General features: G+C 50.8%; 2 protein-coding genes across 2 annotated transcripts in view; one reads left to right on the top strand and one right to left on the bottom strand.

Moving 5' to 3' along the window:
* The window catches only part of ABHD6 (abhydrolase domain containing 6), a 23,065-nt gene extending 15,691 nt beyond the window's left edge, over window positions 1–7,374 (bottom strand). The window contains exon 1 of the mRNA XM_014943264.1: window positions 7,221–7,374. The gene's annotated coding sequence lies outside the window, so the exon portion shown is untranslated. The remainder of the gene's footprint in view (window positions 1–7,220) is intronic.
* A 140-nt stretch (window positions 7,375–7,514) lies between these two features.
* Window positions 7,515–13,834, top strand: DNASE1L3 (deoxyribonuclease I-like 3). The gene is made up of 8 exons (XM_014943266.1): window positions 7,515–7,726; window positions 9,456–9,544; window positions 10,153–10,245; window positions 10,498–10,610; window positions 11,132–11,244; window positions 11,614–11,771; window positions 12,669–12,765; window positions 13,000–13,834. Exons 1-8 carry the CDS (start codon window positions 7,595–7,597, stop codon window positions 13,126–13,128), a joined length of 924 nt encoding a protein of 307 aa, XP_014798752.1. The 5' UTR covers window positions 7,515–7,594; the 3' UTR covers window positions 13,129–13,834.
* Window positions 13,835–19,603: the final 5,769 nt, after the last annotated feature.

Genomic DNA, 19,603 nt, shown 5'->3' with positions numbered 1-19,603 from the left:
GGGTGCGAGGGGGGTGAGAGAGGGGGTACAACGGGGGGATGCGATAGGTCTGCAGTGGGGCCGGGGGGGGACACACAACGGGGGTACAATAGGGGTGGAAAGGAGGGTGCAGTGGGGTCAGAAGGGGGGTATAACGGGGGTGCAAATGGCCTGCCCGGTGGCTAAAGTGGAGGGGGTGATGTAGTGGTACTTCAATGGAGGTGCAAGGGGGATGCAATGGAGCTGGAACAGGGACACAAAGGGGGGACATAACGGGGCTTCCATGAAGGTACAAGGTGGGGTTACAAGGGTGGAAGGGGGGCTGCAGTGGGAGGGGATACGGTGGAGCGACAACAGAGGGGTGTAGTGGGACTTCAGTGGGGGTGCAAGGGAGGGATGCAATCAGGTTGCAGCAGGGGTACAAGGGGGTTGTGACAGGGGTATAACTGTGGGACATAATGGGGTTTCCATGGGGTTGCAAGGTGGACACAGTGGCACAGCAGTAGGGGCGTGCAAGGGGGATGCTACAGGGGTGCAAGTGGGCTCCAATGAAGCTGCAGCATGGGTATGGGGGAGATAAAACAGGGGTGCAAGAGGAATGCAAGGCAGCAGTACAGGGACACAGTGGGGGTGCTTAAGGGGATGCAATATCACTCCAATTGGGGGTGAGGGGGCAATGCAACATGGCTGCAAGGGGGATGCAGTGCAGCAGTTCAAGAGGCAGCACAAGGGGAAGTGCAAGGGCTGGGAGGGGGGACAAAAGGGTGCAAGAGGAGATGTGACAGGAGTCCAAGGGGGTTCAGCGGGGTGTGTAATGCAGCTGCAACAGGGATACAATGGGGAGGTAAGGGGGTATGCAAAGGAGACACAGCAGGGAAACAAGGAGGATGCAATGAGGCTACAGAAGTTGTACAATGGGGTTGCCATGGGGATGGAACAGGGATAAAAAAGAGAATGTGATATGGCTGCAACAGGGTTACAACGAGGAGAGAGAAGGGTGGATACAACAGAGGTTATAACAGGGAGGTTAAGGGTATGTAATACAACTGCCACAGAACTATAAAGGCGAATGCTGTGCTACACCCCACACACAGACCACACAGTCCCTTTGCACCAGGCCTGGGAACAAGAATGGGGGTGGGGGACAACTGTCTCTTTCCCAGGTACTGGGCTGCAATCAGGAAGCACAAAGCCCTGCCACATTTCCCATGGAAAGGACACAAAGGTAGAAATCAGAGCAACCCACTGATACTTTTACACCTGCAATAGGATTTTTAAGCCTGCCATTTAGGGTACACACCTGCGACCCGTTCTCTCTTCCCAACAGATGACACTGTTTGCTCTCAAGAGCTATGTTTCAACCTGCATTTAAAATTGGCTCTGATTTTTTTTAAAGCTGCCACCCTTTTGGTACAAGCAAATTTACTTTTGTTCCCCCTGGGTCACATATCAGCTTGGTATGCACCTTTAAGATATGCTCAAAAATATGAGAAAACTTAATTAAATTGGGAATGAGATCTGCTCCTGAGTAAATGCAAGCAAATTAGGTTAAATCCTCACCACATCTGTGCTTTGATAAAGGATGTCCCTTTGGTCTGGAAGGCTGGGAGAACAAAGAAAACTGGTGTAAAGGGCTTTCTAGGCCAGAGTTTACTACAACAACCAAAAGCTTTTGGTAAAATGAGCTGTCAGAAGAGATTTATAACCAAAATTGAGGTTTTTATGTGGCCCAGTGATGGCGAGGCACACCTTCATGCTGCTTTTTTGGGTTTTTCTTTGAAGAGCTTCCCAGTCAAGCTAGGCTACCCAAAGATGATCTTCCGCTGAGATGACCTAAGCAAACACAAGAGGTGTTTCACAAGCCTTTAAATGTTGTTTGCAGAAATATTTGTTTGTTCAACTTTCTCAGGCAGAGCCCCAGGCTCCCGCGGGACACGTGCAGGGCAGCGCTGACTCACGCCGGGGATGGATTACCCATCGGCTGGTTATTCCAAGCCTCCTGGTGGGAACGCCCCTGGAAATAGTCATAGCAAATGAAGGCTCTTAAAATAGAGAAACTGAAGCAGAGGCCTGCAGTGGTTTTATATCAAAACAAGGCATGAGCTGACAGAGGAACCCGCTCTCGCAAACCTAGCATGGGCATGCACTCACAAGGAAGAGTCATCGGGTGTCTCCTTTGGTGGTGATGGGGAAAGGACGGATCTTTGGGGCTCTCCTGAGCCTGTCACTGCTGGGACAAGGCCATGGCTTCAACAGGTCATGGCCTCGGCGAGGAGGCTGGCAGTGCCATGATGATGTTGTCGAGCAGGGGCCAAGGCTGCTCCTCTGTCCCAGCACAGCAGAAGAGTCCTTGGGCTCTCTGGGTGACACAGGGGACCATGGGGGAAGGCAGGGCTGGGCTGGGCTCCCTGGCCCCACAGAGAGCAGATGAGGCCCGGGTTTGAGGGAAAAACCCCAGCAGATCCCATGGCACCTCCTTGAGGACCCTGCAGAGCTGTTCTTGTGGTGGCCACAGTGTGGCAAGCTCAAATTAAAGGCCAGTGCCTGCACTGACCTGCCCTGTGGGTTCTGTTTCTCCTCTCAGCCCACGTACACAACTCATCACACAGCTGCGGCAGCTGGTGAGGGCCAAGTCAGCCCCACGTCACCCCCCAAGACTGGCCAGTGGTTTGGAGCCCAATGCCAGCTACCCTGGCCCTCAGCTGAATATTCCTCATTCCTAATGCCCACATCAGGAGCCAGGCTTCCCACCAGCACAGGAGCACAGCTTTGATGCTGTGAGTGGGACAAAAGATGACTTATGACCCTGTTAGAAACAAAATGTCTTTCTGAATCAGAGTAGCCACAGGGGAAAAAAAAATAAATAAAAAAAATCAGGATTGGCTATCCTATGTTCCCAGAAACAAGGCAGCAAGACTTTCACATAAACTGTCTTGTTTTCCATAGGAAGGTGGAAGCTATGGTTGGAGTCAGGCCAGGGTAGCTGTGGAGAACTGAAGCTCCTACCTCACCAGGCTGAGGAGCAGCACCGATCCACCAGATGAAAGGCTTCCATGTTATTTTCCACTGCTGGATGATGAAACCCCAGGGAGCACGGCAGGACTGTTTGCAACCATAACAAGTGAAGGCAAGGCACTTTGGCAAAGTGAATCATCTTCCCAGGGTGACTCGTCCCCACGTATTTCCACTCACGCAGTGTTGGCCCCACAGCAATCCCCAGGGGCCTGTGGGCACAGGAGAGCAGGGGGGCAGGTGGGTACCCCACAGCACCCATGGGACCTACTGTTGGGGAACACCTTGCCATGCCCTGAGCAGAGGGCAAATTCAGTGACGTACAGCTGCCAAAATTCACCCCACGGGGGAGGGATAAGGTCTCAGCTCACCCCGTTTGCAAACTGCAGCTCCCAGTGAGCACAGGGGTAAATAACGCCCCCGCTCCGGGCAGCCACCCCATCACTCTTCCGCAGCTCCATTGCACAACCTGGGACAAACACAGGAACAAACGCTCCTGGCTCTTAAAACGTTACAAAGCAAGACCTACTTGCCTGTTAACAGCTTTAAATAATACTTTCTTAACGCTACTGAAAGCTAATGCATATATTACACACATTTTAATTACATCTTTAACGGCTAACAATAAGGGTGTTCTCATTGTCAGGAAAACCTCCTTGTTTGGTGGCTGCAATATCTTTATGGAGGTAACTTCAAAGCCTTGTCTAATTGTCATACGTCAAAGGCTTTATTTCAGATTGCTGCGTGCTCTCCGACCTCTCAGCTGAGTGGCCTCGTTCAAGAAACTGAAAACATGATGAGGCATTTTTCCCTGAAGGACTGTAGCAGGCAGGCTTCCGCGCTTTAAACCACTACTTGAACAACTCTGACGTATTCAGTTGTAAAAGAAAACCCTCTCAGAGTCCTGTACCAGCAAAGGAATCATACCCTGACAGTAATTTCTTAAGTAGAACGTGTACCTTCCAGAATTATAAATAAAGATTAAGTATCAAAGAAGACCCTATTGATTCAAAACATACCTTGTGTCTTGCACACCATGTATTTATACCCTCAATTGCACTGAATTTCAAAAGGGTCACGCCAGGACACTTATCACTGTTCCATTGCCACTGAAGCCACTTTCCAAATGACCATATTTGGTCTGTAGCCCAGCTGGGATCTTTAGCAATACAAAATGGCCTGGGCACTTTGCTACTTATTAACTTGAAATTCCAGGAGACTTCAATAAAATACTCTGCCTGATGGTTGTGATAAGGCCACTGAGAGCTCAAAGGTCATTTCACTTGCCCAAAGGAACTTACTTTTATGGTGATGTTGTTTATGGTGATGTTCCTGCTTCTCCCACCGACCTCCCCTCACCGCAGCAAATGTTGACAGAGCTGCAATTTGGGTAGAAATGATAAAAGTTAGGAAACACCCAACACCTTAAAGCCTGGCACGTGGGAAGGGGAGCGCGTGGGCCCCTCGTTCAGAAAACAGAGCTGTGGTGGCATCTGAAGAACACCAGCCATAGTCCCTGCATCGTCCCTTGGCACTCCAAGCCCACCCTCTGCCCATGCAGAGTGCTCCCCCAGAGCTGCCCACTCCCCTTTGGGGGGGACAGGCTTCTGGGGGCGGTGAAGGGGTCAGCAGGGACACCCTGATGGGCCAGGGCTCGAGCATGCATGGCAGCACCAGTGTCCCCAGCAGTGCTAAATGTCCTGAGCAGCACACAGCCACCATGTTTTGCCCACAGGAGGAGAAATAAAGCTTCAGCATCATGTTCAGGAGCTAAGCAAAGCCCCAGAGCGACCCCATGCCCGATGGGTGGTTCCCTTCCCCCTTGGGGCACCCCATGGGTCACGCCACTCTTTGAGCCCAGAATAGGCTTCCTCTGCAGAAGGGGATGTGGGCTCGCCTGCGGTCTCTCCCTGCAGCCCTCCAGAGAGGCACAGGAAACATCAGAGATCCTCTTGGTCCATCTCTGCCAGCAAAAACAAAGCTGCGGGTGCCCCCCGAGGTAGCTGGGGCTGTGGCTGGAAGGAAGTGGCTGTGCCTGAGGAGTGGGTGAAGAGGAACTCCCACATCGCTGCCAGACCCTCACTGTCCCATGGGGACCCTAAGCAAACATGGGGACACGTCCCACCCCATCCATCCCTCAGCACCTTCCAGGGAGTGGAAAGATGATGTAGAGCTGAATCATTGCCCCAGAGATAGCAACACACCAGCCACAGCACAGGCTGCCAGCAAAGCTTGGATGAAGGACCCTCAGAAGGAGCCGGCAGGGCCTGGAGAGCACCTTCTCACTGCTTTAGAGCTCTTCCCCAAACTGGCATTGGCATTACCCACAGCCTCGTCTCCTGCATCTTCTCAGGAGCAGGGAAAGGCTGAGGAGAGGCTTTATTAGGGAACATCCTGCAGGTGCTGCTCAGCTGCAGGTGATGTCCCCCATCCAGCATCATTCAGAGTAGGGAAAAAACCCAACCCAGGCTGGTTTCTCTAGCAGCTCCACCCCTCTTGTGCAAGACCAGGACAGCCCAGAACCCAGCCTGCCTTGAGCAGGTTTTATAGCCTGATAAGGAGCAAAGAATAATAAGGAGTGCAGAAAGTGCAGTGAACAGAGAGATAGAGGGGTACAGAAAGGAAAGTGAGCTCCCTGAGGGTCACCTCACTGCCGCCTGTCCCTGTGGAGGGTGGCTCTGCCTGTCCCACTGATAACACCTGGGATGGAGGGGAAAGGGGAGGCTGATAAGTGAGCAGTCCTGGGGACAAACACGGCACTGACGAAGGTTCAGGGTTAAAGCCCTCATAGGCACCACAACAGACATTTGTTTTCTGATGCCAGGGTAGCCAAAGCAAGCCTGGTTTCGGGGAGAGCTCCGGGTTTTGGTGACCCTGACCCCAAGGCTGCAGCCGCCACCGCAAGCCCTTGGCTCACGCTGTGCTTTCAGCAAGGTCAAGAGGGAGATTTACAGCCCTTAAAGCCATCGCTTTCCTTCCCTATTTATTAGTTTCCTCCCGAGCCTGTCCTGCCCGGGGCTGGCTCATTAGGGACCTGGCAGAGAGAAAGCACCCGACAGCCCCTGTGCCAGGAGGTGGGATGCTGGCTCCCCAGGCAGCTGTGTTGGTGAGGGAGCACCAGGGCAGCGTGTCCCCCTGCCCCTCGCCAGCAGCAATGGCTCCAAATCCCCATCCAGCCCGAACGGATCCACAGTGCCCATTCCTGCTCTCACAGCACGAACCCTGGAGAGCCACAGCCACCCCACCCGCAAGATTGAGATCTCGCTGTGGGCAGCATTGCAGGGAGCCCCCCACGTGCTGTGTTTTGTGCCAGCTCCATCTGACCCTGTTTAATTGGTTTAGGAGGTTTCAGGAGCCGTGCACTGGTGCTGCTGCCTCTGCCTCTGCATGGGAGGGCAGAGGGGAGCAAGCAGCCTTCATGGCTGTTTTCAGGAAAAGGAGAGAGGATGTGAAAGCAGCCTGTAAGCACAGGGAGAAAAATCCAAGACACTTTAAGATGCCATTTAGCCTGACTTCTTGTTATAACTCCTGCACTTATACCCAGTCGGGGGCCAACAAATGCATCTCCATCCAAGGGCTGGCACGTGGCGGAGGAGGAAGGGAGGGCAGGGGGATGGTTTCCCTGCAAAGCCACCCCAGCTGCAGCATCCTCACTCAAGTATCCTCTTGGCCAAACTTGTGTGTCCCCTTCAACCACATGGCACAAGCCAGACCCACATGCACACACCTTGAGTCACCAGCTTGAGACTGCTGCACTGGGGACATTTGGTCAGGAGTTTGGGGGGCAGCACTACGGGCATCACGTACCTTCCCCAAGGCTGCACCACAGTGGCTGAGCCAGCAAGCCCTGTTAGCTATGGGCAAATGGACATGGCTGTCCTGCAGCAACCATCCCACAGCAGGGCACACCACAGCCCTGGGTGAAGGTAGAAGTGGGTAAAAGCGCGTGGCCTGAGGCACTGGATGGTTTATCACATTCTCACGGCACAACTCGCCAACCAAAGGAACATCAGAACAAAACATGGACATGGTCAAAAGCTCCATGTCCAGGGTGTCCCACCACCATTGCCTTTCACTGGGGTTTCTCATGCCCACGACTAGTGCCTTCCAGAAATCCCTGTCTCCCCACCACTGCTACCCGATCCCTTTCACCATCTGCCCCATCCACCTCCTGGTCCTGCAAGGTCTTGATGTCTCTCCTGGGATGGTCCAGGGAGCTTGGTTCTCACCCAGCAGTGCTCAGGGTGGTCCCAGTTGGTGCCCAGGTGTGGCAGGCATCCCATAGCAGGTGCCTCCCTGTGGGGAAGGATGCTGGGATCTGATGGAGTAGTTGTTCCTCCAGGATGGAAAGTTTGGCTCAGAAGACCCAGTTTTCTCCCCCAAGGCAGAAGTTCAAAGTCTCCATGCTGCTTCGTGCTGGGAGATGAAAGTGAGGGAAAGGAGGAAATGGCGATTCCTGTTCAAGTTTGTGATCGACACAGCTGACTGCTCAGTGTGACCTCCCAACTGGCCACAGAGGGACGGACACACAAACACACTCACACTCACATACATATATTTATAGCCACGCTCTCAGCAACTCATTTTGTCCAAGTTCCTGAAGATGTTGCTCTTCATCTTGCTTTCACTCCTAAATTTCAACCCATCTCTGAGCCTAAAAATCTGCTCCTTCAATGTAAGGTCTTTTGGAGAAACAAAAATAGCCAGACCTGAAGTCGTCGATGCCGTGGTAAAGGTATGTTCATTTGACTGGATGAGACAGGCATTAAGCTGTCCGAGGATTTCTTAGCTACATAATCTTGCACCTTATTTGTTTTTCACAGTTGAATTTCAAGGTTTTTTTTTAAAAAAAAGTTAATAATTTAAATTATTATATTACTCTTAAAGTAAAAATCAGCTTGTGGTTGAGTAGGGTGTTCGCTGTTATTTTAGCTCGCATGAGAATATAAAAGAAACAACATTTGCTGTTTCCTTTGGAAAAGGAGTTAGGAAAGGGGGAAAACCTCTGTGGCACAGTAAAAATAATTTTTGCTTTGAATTACAGAGCTTTGTTTTGTGGTACTTTATTTACCTTGCTTATGTGCTAATTATTCTGAAATATTCTTGTCTAATTAAACATATTCTCAGGACAGCAGAGAGTATAATATTAGAGTGTGGCACAAAATTTGAAAAGCCTGATCGCTAATTTCTGTAAATAAACCCTCACCATCAGGCTTCCTCTGCAGCAGCTGAAGACAACTCAGTTTTTTAAAAGAACTATGTTTTGGACTTACAGCTTTTGCCGGTCCCTTCCGAGGCGCCACAGCACTGGAGGATGTGGTGGTTGGTGTTAGTGGGATGGCTCCGTGTGCCGAGCGGCAGCAGCGAGGGGTTCCACCATTTAGCTGGGCTTTAATCCTTTTGTTGCAAACAGTTGGAGAAGAGGGATTTGCTGGCATTTGCATTTCTGCATCGTTCTTCCTATACTGTCAGCGCTGTGGGCCAAGCTATACTAAATTATAGGCAATATATTAATTTCTTATAAGTTTCAGGGGGCAAAAAGGGGCTTTTTTTCCACGAATATCACCCACAAGGTTCGAAGAGCAACAAAACCAGGGGCAGAAGGAAGCTCCCGAGTGTGCTGGGCTGTGGGGTGAGCTGGGGTTTTCCAGGGGGAACCCCAGCAGTGGCCGTGGGAGCTGAGCCAGGCTGGGCTGAGCTGAGCTGGCTCCCCCCTCTTCCCCAGCACCTCCTCTGCCATGCAGCAGCCCATGGGTGCCAGGTCCCTCTTTCCACACCAGGGGTTGCTTTGGGCTCCACGGGCTGGTTCAGAGGGGTCTGCAACAGACGACTGGGACAGGCGAATGCTGAGAGCACACAGTTTTCGGAGGGTGCAGCATAGCCATAGGACCTTGGGGGCATATACACCAGAAAAAGGATGAAAACCATCGCAGTGGGTTGATGATAGAGCCTGACTGGCTCCCCTCATCCCCCCCCTCCAAAAGTTCCTGCCACAACCATTTGGGAACCCACTGAATTGGGATGCTTGTGCACAGCGCTGGTGAGAAGCAGAGAAGAAAACCCGTGTGGGGAGGGGCAGGGAGAAAAGCAAGACCGACCGTAGGGGTTGGGGGGCTGCAGGGAGCACCCCAGCAGTGTGGGGGGAGGAGGGCAGCTCACAGCAGCAGCTCTCACTGCCCCTTCCCCTCCACGCTTCCTCCTCAGGGGCACGCACAGAAGTTTTCCAACAGACCCAAAACCGCTCTGCTCCCAGTTCCCTCTCCCAGCGCCTGTCACGGAGCAGGGCGGCTCTGAAAGCAGAAGGGCTTCTCTCCCTCCGCTGCCTCCCTCCTACGACCCCAGGCTGGGCTCCACTTCTTCTACAAAGGACTTCCCCTCCACCAGTAACCACTTCTTTCTGGCGTCTTTCTAATTCTCCACAACCGACTGCGTGCAAACTCGCTTCTGCTCCTTCCCCCTTGCAGATCATTTCTCGCTGCGACATCACGTTGCTGATGGAAATAAAGGAGAACAAGAACCGGGTCTGTCCTCTCCTGGTGCAGAAGCTCACCAGGTAGGGTGGCCATGGGCAAGGAGGCAAATATTGAGGATGATGCTTGGCAAGACCCCGTGCTCTGCTCAGCACCGGGGCAAAAGCTCAGGGTCTGGGCTCTGTCCCAGCCGTCGAGGAAGGACCAAGCTCTGGCAGCCTCACTGAAGGTCACGAGCAAAGCCAGCTCCAGACCACTGTAGGACACGTATTTTTAAAACAAAATAAGATTCAATTTGTTAAAGATTAATTCTTGAGAGAAAAGAAGGGAAAGACTGGCTGGCACTGGCTGCAGCAGGGCAGCCACCTTTCTGCAAGGTTGGGAGCTGATTTAGACTGGGGATGGCCTGGCAGGACTGGGTCCAGAGGAGAGAGCAGAGTATGCCTGGCTGGAGGTGAGACCCAGCTGAAAGAGAGACAGAGGCTGCAATAAGCAGGGAGGGGGTAGAGTGAAAGAGCCAGTGATGGAGCACAGGTCCAGACAAGTGGTCCGGAGAAGGTCTTTTGTCTCTACCACCCGTCTCTGAAGTCAGGAAGGCAACATCCCATACCCGCAGGCACAGGCAAAATTATCTCTTCCTCGGCACCTTATGAACACAGAAATAAACTCAGGAAACCCGCTTTCCTCCCAGTCAGCTGAAGGGGTCGAAGGAGGAATACAGCTGCGTGATCAGCGAGAGGCTGGGAAGGAAGAGCTACAAGGAGCAGTACGCCTTCATCTACAGGTGAGAGAGCTCCCCTCGCCAACCAGCCAGCCCCTTACTCTGCCCTCTCCCACCACAGCCCTCCAGAGATGGGCTGGACACGGCGGAGGTGACTTTGCTCCAAGAGAGCTGGAGAGGTGCAGGTTGTGGGGGTGGGATGGGCTGTGCCTGCGTGTGGGGCTCATCAGGCTCCAGGTCAGAGCACAGTCAGTGTTAGACATGTCCCAGCGAGCTACGAGAGTGACATCCCCCATCCCGTTCATTCTGCTGCAGACAAGATCTGGTATCAGTGAAACAAACTTACCAGTACCCTGACACCCAGCCTGGGGACGAGGATGCCTTCTCCAGAGAGCCCTTCGCCGTCTGGTTCCAGTCTCCAAAAACCGGTGAGACGTTTCAGAAACAAATCCTTCTCCCACTGGTGAGTCTCACAGAGCCTGATGGTGCCAGCTGGACCTGGGCACGTGGTGAGGGCAGGCGAAAGGGGATGTATCCTGACCCCATGTTGGATTTCCTTACAAGAGCAGCATCTGCTTTAGGGGCTGCTGCCTCCGGCGTCGCCCGCAGCTCGGTGCACACCACAGCCCTGCCGCCAGCAACCCCAGGAAAGCCTCTGCCACTGCCACAGGCAGTGGGTCCGTGGATGTGCCCCATGCCACTGGTGCAGCCCCGGGAGCAGCCTTTGCCGTGGGTTTGCCTTGCCCCAACACAGCACCTCACCTGGCAGCTCAGCTGATGGGGAGCCCCTGGCAACCACACAGCCGTCACCTCTGATCCACAGCCAGAACAGAAGCTGCTTCTTCTTCAGAAGAACCTTCTTGCTTCCAAGTCACTCTCTGTTTCTCTGTGATTCAGTGCCTGTTTAATCATTACATTTTTTTTCCTGTTCTTTTGCCTTGTTTTCAAGCTGTCAAAGAGTTTGCTATAATCCCTCTGCACACCACGCCGGAGACAGCGGTACGGGAGATTGACGAGCTCTATGATGTGTACTTAGATGTCAAACAGCGCTGGAAAACTGAGGTTAGTTGACACATCTATGTTACTAACACCAGCTTTGGTACTGAGTCACTTGGCACGCTCTTCACTATTCACAGCCTGATAACCTAAAACCCTTGATAGCGAGCCCCAGGTTTTGAGTGTCTCTCTAATGTCTTTTCATCAAGTTCTCCACATTTTAACTGGTAAACTTGAGCTCCCAATAAAACTGCTGTTTTGTCAGCATGCCCTGGTGGTGAGCCCAGCAGAAAGAAGCCCTGCTGCACTCAATGAGCACTCACTGTTTGAGCTGTGTGGGCTATTGGGAGCACCTGTTGACCTTAGAAGTGCTTGCCAGTCTTCTTTTGAAGAGCTGTCCTCATGATTACTTTTGAAAACTCTCCTACCTTCCAGAACTTCATCTTCATGGGGGACTTTAATGCTGGATGCAGCTACGTTCCCCAAAAGCAGTGGAAGAACATCCGGCTGAGGACTTATTCCGAATTTGTCTGGCTAATTGGTGACAAAAATGACACTACGGTGAAGAGAAGCACCAGCTGCCCGTATGACAGGTAAAGGGTTCACTGCCAAACCGTTCCTTGTTTATGACTTTCTGAGAAAAAAAACGTATGAAAAGGTGTAGTGACTGTCAGATAAAGCAAATGTGCACGAGGCCTTCAAAGATAAAACAGTGTCCAAGGGGAAATGAGATCTGAATACTGCTAGTCAGGACCACAAAGCACTTTGCAGGATTGTTGGCAAGCAGTTTTGCAGAAAGGGCAAGATTTCATGCAAGAAGTAGGTGTTGTTGTGACTTAGGTGGAGATAAATGACAGGCAATTACACAGCACTTCTCATCTGCAGGGAGCCCTGCAGGCACCCAGGTGGAAGGTGCTCCTGGTGCTGGCTTTGTGCCATGGTTTTGGCTCTTGCATTCGTAATTTGGATTGACAAATGCAAAATCCCATTCTGCTCAGGGGGAGGGACATCTCACCTTTCCCAGGCACATGGCGAGTCGGGCTGTTACCTGCAGCTCCCTCAGCTGGGACAGTAAATACACCAGCTTATTAGAGCCCAGAGTAAGGCAAGACACAAACCTCTTGCAGAATGAGCTTCTGGATAGAAGCAGGACTTCACTGAGACTCCAGTCATTGGTGTCCTATGATTTTTGTATCCAAAATATGGCTTAGAACTTCGCAGCACTATCGAGGTGGATTTAGATCCAAGTCATGTAAAGTTGGCTTCCAAGGCCAACACACACCAAGGTATTTAGGGGTCTCAGTCCCAAGGAAAGCAATCAGCCAAACTCAGCAGAAAGCAGACGCATGCTGGTGTCTCTAAGTAGGCAGCCCATGGGAAAGGACAAACCATATGTAGCTGTGACTCTGTCAAGGCCACCAGCTTGGTGTAGCATGGCTGCTGCTGGTCGAGCACCCCATACCAGCACCTCACTGCTTTGCTCCTTGCAGGATCGTGGTCAGTGGGCAGAAGCTCATTCATGCCGTCGTGCCACAGTCTGTCAACATCTTTGATTTCCAGAAGGACTTTCAGATGACCGAGGAGCAGGTAGGCACAGCCCAGGCTGTGGGCTGAGACAGGAGCACAAAGCCAATGGTATCCAGGCAGTTTTGAACATGGTCTTGTCCATAAAACCATTGCATCTTCCCCTAAAGGGATGCAATGATCACGTTGCCCCTCCCCACATCCACCTCCCCAGCACCATGGTGAAACCCTCTGGTACAGGGTTTGGAAAGAGCATGGCCAAGTGGCTCCCAACCTCTCTGTGCCCTTGTCTTGCAGGCGCTGGGGGTGAGCGACCACTTCCCTGTAGAGTTTGAGTTAAAAGCAAAAGGTGGCTTCTTCAACTGGCTGAAATCAAAGTTTTCAAGGAAGAGAAGACCAAGAAAGAGCAGCCACTCGAGCTCATGAGTGCGCTGAGTCCTCTCACGTGGCGTGGAAATACATGGATGCCAACAGATCTTGTAGAAGACTAATGTAGATATACTCACAGCAAGTGCGATATTTAGTGGGAAAAAAACCCAACAAATATTTTGTTAAAGTTCAAGAAGGAGAATTAAACCTTCAGGCTATTTTCCTCATTGTATGCAAAGATATCTCAGCTAGAAGCAGCATCCTATAATTACTGTACGGATCACAAATGCAAGGAGCTACTGCAAGGGTGAAATACTTTCATGTACTTTACTGTAACACCCGAAGGGCAGGGATCTCCACGCGTTCACGCAGGCTCTGGAGCTCTGCCATTCCTCTGCAGGGGCAGAGGGATTAAAAGGACATTTCTGCATGGGGTGTGTATGTGTGTGGATGCTTCAGAGCTGCAACCAGCAGGACACGGGTCCGTGCCTGGTGATCTGTGATGTAAAATGTTGCTGAACTTAGAGTATTTGTTCGGTGTGGGTTTGAAACTGCCCACAGCATCGAGGGCTTGAAAAGACAGAAAGAAAAGACAAAGGGACAGGCAGTGAGAGCCCCTTTTCTGCACTAACCCAGCCAGGGAGCAGGAGGAACAAAGCTCTGGTGGTTCCCACCCCTGCCTGCTGCTGTCACCCTGCCTGCAAACCGCAGGTGAGAAGCCCTGCGGATCCCAGGTGACAGCGCTGCCAACAGAGAGCATCAGCAAAGCTTAAATTAAAATCTGATTTCAGCATCCTGATGTGGAACTGAGTTGCATCTCCCCCCCCCACCACCACCACCCCAAAAAGCCTCCACGGCAGCCTAAAGTTCTCTGATGAACCAAACTTGAATGATGATGGTTATTTAACGTAGTGGTGCAGCAATCTGTTTTCTCAGCTCAGCCCACAGGCTGTATTTAGTGCAAACCAAACCCTGTCACACAGATGGCATCTGAAAAGTGAGAATAATCCAACTGTTAGTAGAGGCAAATATTCCTCTCCCTTCATCAACACCCCCCAGTCAGTCTGCTGGCGGGACAGGGAGGGCTAGCAAACAAGATAGGCTTTTAGGGGAGGAAAACAGTTTGGCCTTTGCGAAACCCGCTGTCTGGGGAGAAAGAATTTGAAGAAAGAAACTAAATCAAGAGGAGATTATCCCAGGAGGGTGCATGCAGGGCAGACAACAAATCCTGCAACTTTCAGTAGCAATTAATCTTGAAATGATACAGCATTTCATAAGCTCCCTCGGTTATACTCCAGTCAAGGCAAAAGGAAAGAGCCTGATTTAGAACAAATATTTACATTGGGATTTTTATAGAAATGCCACTGTCTGGCTGACAGCAGTGATGGTCCATGTGAAGGCTGAAATCAGTCTAAGTCTTCGGCCTCACGTCTGTGTCCTACATAAGATTCCACTCTCTTCTGGCTTTCAAAAAAAAAAGCAATGCACAAAGGAATAAATCACACTCCGGGAGAGCAATAATGGATACATTCAATCACGAAAAATACGTAAATATGACTAAGTTTTACTGAAAAAGCTTTGTCCTTGTTTGTGACATTGAATATAATCCTTTACCCAGCATCTGAAGGAAAGAGACGTGGCCAGAGTAGCTGCTGCGGCCTCAGGCAGGCTGTTAGTGGCTGTCGGTCCAGAGATGCTCTTGCAGAGAGGCTGAGCATTTGACTGGCAGAGAGACATCTTCACGCTAAAGATGCTCCTCCGTGGAAAGCTGGGATGCATTTTTGTGGGACTCAAAGCAGAGAAAGACCATCTGCGCTGGGTTCATAACATTTGATAGGGGCCAGGAGGTGTCCAAAGCTCACACAGTCAGCACAGTCACTCTCTATAGATATTCCTGTGTATATTACATACAGGAATTAGATAATACTATAATTACATCCTAAAAATGTTTAACAGTTTATGTCACCTCTAGATTTTTCCCCACCAGGGGACCATTACCCTGTCTGTCCCAACTGCAAAGGTGTTTTTAAGTTGTTCCAGCCTGCAGGAGCCTCGGTGTATTCTACAGCCAGAACAAAGCTTCTCTTTATATGAATGAGGCTTCTTGAGCTTTATTTATGATCAAACAGAAGTTTTATACTGGGAAGCCGAAATGGCCTGGAGAGATTTTGTCTTATGCAAGCCAGGTCTCAAATCATGGCTGGGAAAGAAACAAAGAGGCTCTTCAGAAGCTGAAAACTCTGTTTCCTTCACAGCAGCCCTGGCCAGGCAAGAACACAGAGCAGATAGGATTCAGCCAAACAAAAAGTGCTAAGACCTCCCAGCCCCTCAGGTTTGGTCCTTGCAAAGCCCCTCTCTACTGCATGACATCTTGACTGACGCACAGATACCCCCAGCCCCATGGAAGGTCCCTGCTGCCCTGAACTGGGGATGGAGCCAGGGCTGCCCCTCGCCCTGCAGAAACCCACACAAGTGTGGCTTTTGCTGCCCTGGAGGAGTAAGTCCCTTGGCAGGGAAACTCCCAGGGACCCCCTGCAGCATCCCAAGGCAGGACTGCTGTTTCTCCATAGCCTCCATCATCTCCGCTGGCTAGGTTTGTCCATCTGCACCTTGGTCTCATCTGAACAGGGCTTGTGTCCTCTTCCTGGCCTTGGCACAGCTCCTCACTAATCCCTGATGGCCCCAACACCTCTCTCTCTGTGTGCCACAAGGCAAGAGATGCTTTGGCCCTGGGAAAGGCTCTGTATACCTCCTCTCAACTCCTTTTAGATAGTGGCTGCAATAAGGGCACAGGATGGCTGGTACAAAACCCCACAGGAACACACGTGGCTTATTATTTGGGGTCTCTACATCCCCAGACACAGACCGACACAGCATGCGCTGGGACTGAACATATGGCACTAGGGAAATATTAAGAAATGATATTTGAACCACCATAAATCAGACGAACATGCTGGGATGTGCTGTTTAATGAACTGCAGGGGAGAGGGGTCAGCAGGACCAGGGACCATCCCCACTCTGCATCAGGGCAGGTGTGCCCAGGTCTGAAGCCCTCAGGGACGACAATACCCATGTGCAGCCCAGCCTCTCTTATTTGGGTTTACATCCACATTTGCTTTGCTTTCCTGAAAGTTTCACTGTGCACAAATACACACAGACATGAGCAGTTCAAGCCTGAACACCCTCCAAAGCTCCTGCTGCTCCCCTGCTGCATGGGTGAACAGAAGCAGGTCCCGAAGCCACCACTGGTGGGGCTTAGGCTGGAACCCACATGCATCCTGTGTCTGGACATACAGCTGTGCACGTGTACAGATGTACAGCCACATACAGATGTGTAGCAAGAAATTGAGCTGCAGCCCCGAGAAAGACTGTGTTGTGTTATCGCACAGCAGGGCCAGTAACACTGATAGACATATCAAAGGCAGAAAAATCAAAGAGCCTACCAGCGTGGGACTGCCAAAACCAGCAGTTGGTCCAAGCCTGGATGCTTCATGCCTCCCTTGGTGTCTGGAGGGATGGTGGGGAGCAGCTCAGAGCCCCAGCCTGGACTTTGCCACACACAGATGGAGCGTTCACCATGGAAAAGGACCAAGAGCAGAGCAAGGGTTCCCTTGGCATTGATCACATGTCACCTGGTGGGGCTTTTCTCTGCTGAGCAAGCCAAGGAGATGGAGAGCAGAAAGTGAAGACAGCAGTCACCTTTTCCCTGCTTTTATTCAAAAAGGAAAACAATGTGAAAATTCACTTTTCTTTTCTTTTTTTTTCCACCTATGGGTCATTAAAAATATTTCCACAACCTCTGCCAGCCCCTTGCCCGGGATGATTCTGGTTTCTCCCTTCTGCAGGGGTGACTGGTCACCCCGCACTGTGGAGCCATGGTGCATTAGATGTTATGATGGCACCATCTGGTGGCACCGCTAGAAATCCCAGCATCGGGGCTGGGGGGGATCCCGTCGTATTTAGACCCAAACTCCGCGGCACAGACAGCAAACCTGGCTGTGGAAACACAATTCCATCCTTCACTGGGAGCTCATAGATCTGCATCCCCATAAGTGTCCCTCTACAGGGCTTTTCACTGTCGAGAGCTGGCCCGCCGCTGACCCCAAAGTGTCCCTGGTCTCTCTGTGTCTGTAAATGAGTTTTGCAATAAAAAGGTAGCACGTTTTTTGGCTCCAGGCCTGTTCATTCATTGCCCACAGTTATTTAACTAGGAAACAAGCTGTGATGACCTTTACAAGGCCGCCCCGCTGGCCAGCAGCAGCTCCCAGGACCTCGCTGGCAGGTCACGGGGCACATCCACCCTGGGGACTCCCTGGTGTCCCCCTCCCTACCCGAGCAGCTGGATTCCTCCAGCAGGGATCACGGCCCTTCCAGCCCCCCCAGTCCCTCGGGATGTCTTTCAGTGACTCCGCTTCTGCCCTTTGTGTGGTTTGTACCTGGGTTTGGGATTGAGGCAAGGCAGCTCCTGCACAAGTGGCTCCGTCCCCTCCCTGCCGTGCCCATCTGTGCCAGGAGCCCAAACCCCTTTCTCCAGCACTGGGGGAAACTGTGATGTCGATGGGGGTCTCTTTCTGCAGCCCCCCAGGCCATATTTAGCCCATTGTTCCTCTCTGCATCCCAGGGGTGAAGTGACACCACCTCTACACCATCACCTGGTATGAAACGATGAACGCCCTCGCTGTGCAGCCTGGTCTTCTAGACAGTGCAAAAAACAAGGTTAAATACTTCAAGTGTCATTTTAAATATAGTGCCTCAGCTGTCAGTATTTGCAGGGTACTTTCACTTAGTCCAGAAACAGATTTGACCAGGCTGGAGGGAGCTTTGAGCAATCTGGTCTAGTGGGAAGTGTCCCTGCCCACAGCAGGGGAGTTGGAACTTGACGATCTTCAAGGTCCCTTGCAACCTGAACCATTCTATGATTTATAGGAATTAATCTCTATATTGGCAAAGGAACCAGAAACCTTCCCTGAAAAGCTCTGCAAATGTCGGCACTTGAGACGTGACCGCTTTCTGTTTGTCTCAGCTGGGAGGGGAGCCTGACCCCAACCATTTTCAGTGAAGCCAGATGCTGAATTATCCCTTCCCCCCAAAAAAGAAAACATACTCTCACAGGACATCACTGTCAGAAAGAAATACCCTCCCAGCTCCTCCACAGGGCTCAAAGGAGTCAACAGGCTTCCAGCTAAGCATGGATGTAAATATTTGCAGTACCAAGGTCCTGCAGAAAGGCAGTCAATCACAGGAAAGAGCTGTCAAACATACCTCTGGGTCCTGCTAAATCATATTTTGCCTGTCAATTATTTTATTTTTTTTTTTAAATCACATATATTAGACTTTCATTCATGTTATATAAAGAATGTGCTTTAAATCCTGGTCAAATTAATAGCGACACGAGCTATAAATCCAGCTTGACTTAGTGACAATGTTTTTCTAAGCATGCAATATAAATTCACAACTACGAAAATTAACTCTGAAAGTCTGAGAAATTCTGAAAAGCCATTTAAAAGCATTTTCCCAGGAGGCCCCGGAGAAACAGCCCCGCACAAGAGGGAGAGCTGGCAGCAGGGCTGTTTTGATAACCTTCTGTGAGAGGGACCCGCTGAATATTAATGATTACTGCAGGCTGGGGAGAAAAAACAAATCGCTGTAGCCTGTCCTGCTGCTTCATCTTCAGCTCGGATGGAGCTGTGAAGAAGTGTCACCTCATGGCAGGACGGGGAATATCTCTAAGTTACAGTAACACGGGGGAAAATCACCTTTTAAAATAAATATTTGCTTACAGGAGTTGGGGAGTGTGATGTTTAAAAGTGTGGGTACCAGGCAGGTTTCCTCCTGGCCCAGCTCCAGCAGCGACAGCTCCTCCTGCATCGCTGCTGCCAGCAGCAAAACTTCAGCCACTACTTTCTGCAACCCTCGATGCAGAAAATAAGAAAAAAAACTAAGATAGAAAATAAAGATAAGACCCCCCAAGCCAGCTGGCACAGAATAAACACCTGGGGATGCTGATGGCTGCTTTGTGAGACCCCATCCCCTGGGTGCCAGTGAGTCCAGAGCTGGCCCTGACCTGGCAGAGGCCAAACTGGGCAACCAGTTTTGTTTGTCCTGTGGGAGAGAGCGGGGCAGACAGCTGTCATGATAACAAATGTTTTGGAAAGAGCCTTTCTTCGAACAAATAGAAAACACTGTGTAAAAAAGCATCGTGCCATTCCCTGAACGAACAGTTTCATGCAACTCCATCCCAGTTTCTGTCAAGTGATGTCTGTTTATATGTAACCACTTTGGACAGGCTTTTAAAAGTGATTAATACATAATTTATTTCCCTTTTTCTAAGTAAGAAAGGTGCATTGTCTGTACTGCAAGTACATTTTAATGTGGGGAAAAAAAAAATCAAATCCATTTGAAACCAATACATTTAGAAGTTACAGCTGAGAAAAAAAGCAGGTTCTGGATTGGAAACTTCACAATCTCGCTTTCCACAGACAATTAGAGGGAAAACTAATTACAGGGTTTGCATAATCTGACCAAAACCAGA

Source organism: Calidris pugnax, unplaced genomic scaffold (genome assembly GCF_001431845.1).
Source record: "Calidris pugnax isolate Ruff unplaced genomic scaffold, ASM143184v1 scaffold128, whole genome shotgun sequence".
NCBI lineage: Eukaryota > Metazoa > Chordata > Aves > Charadriiformes > Scolopacidae > Calidris > Calidris pugnax.
Note: the sequence above shows the minus strand (reverse complement) of the source record. Positions and strands in the feature narration are given on the sequence as shown.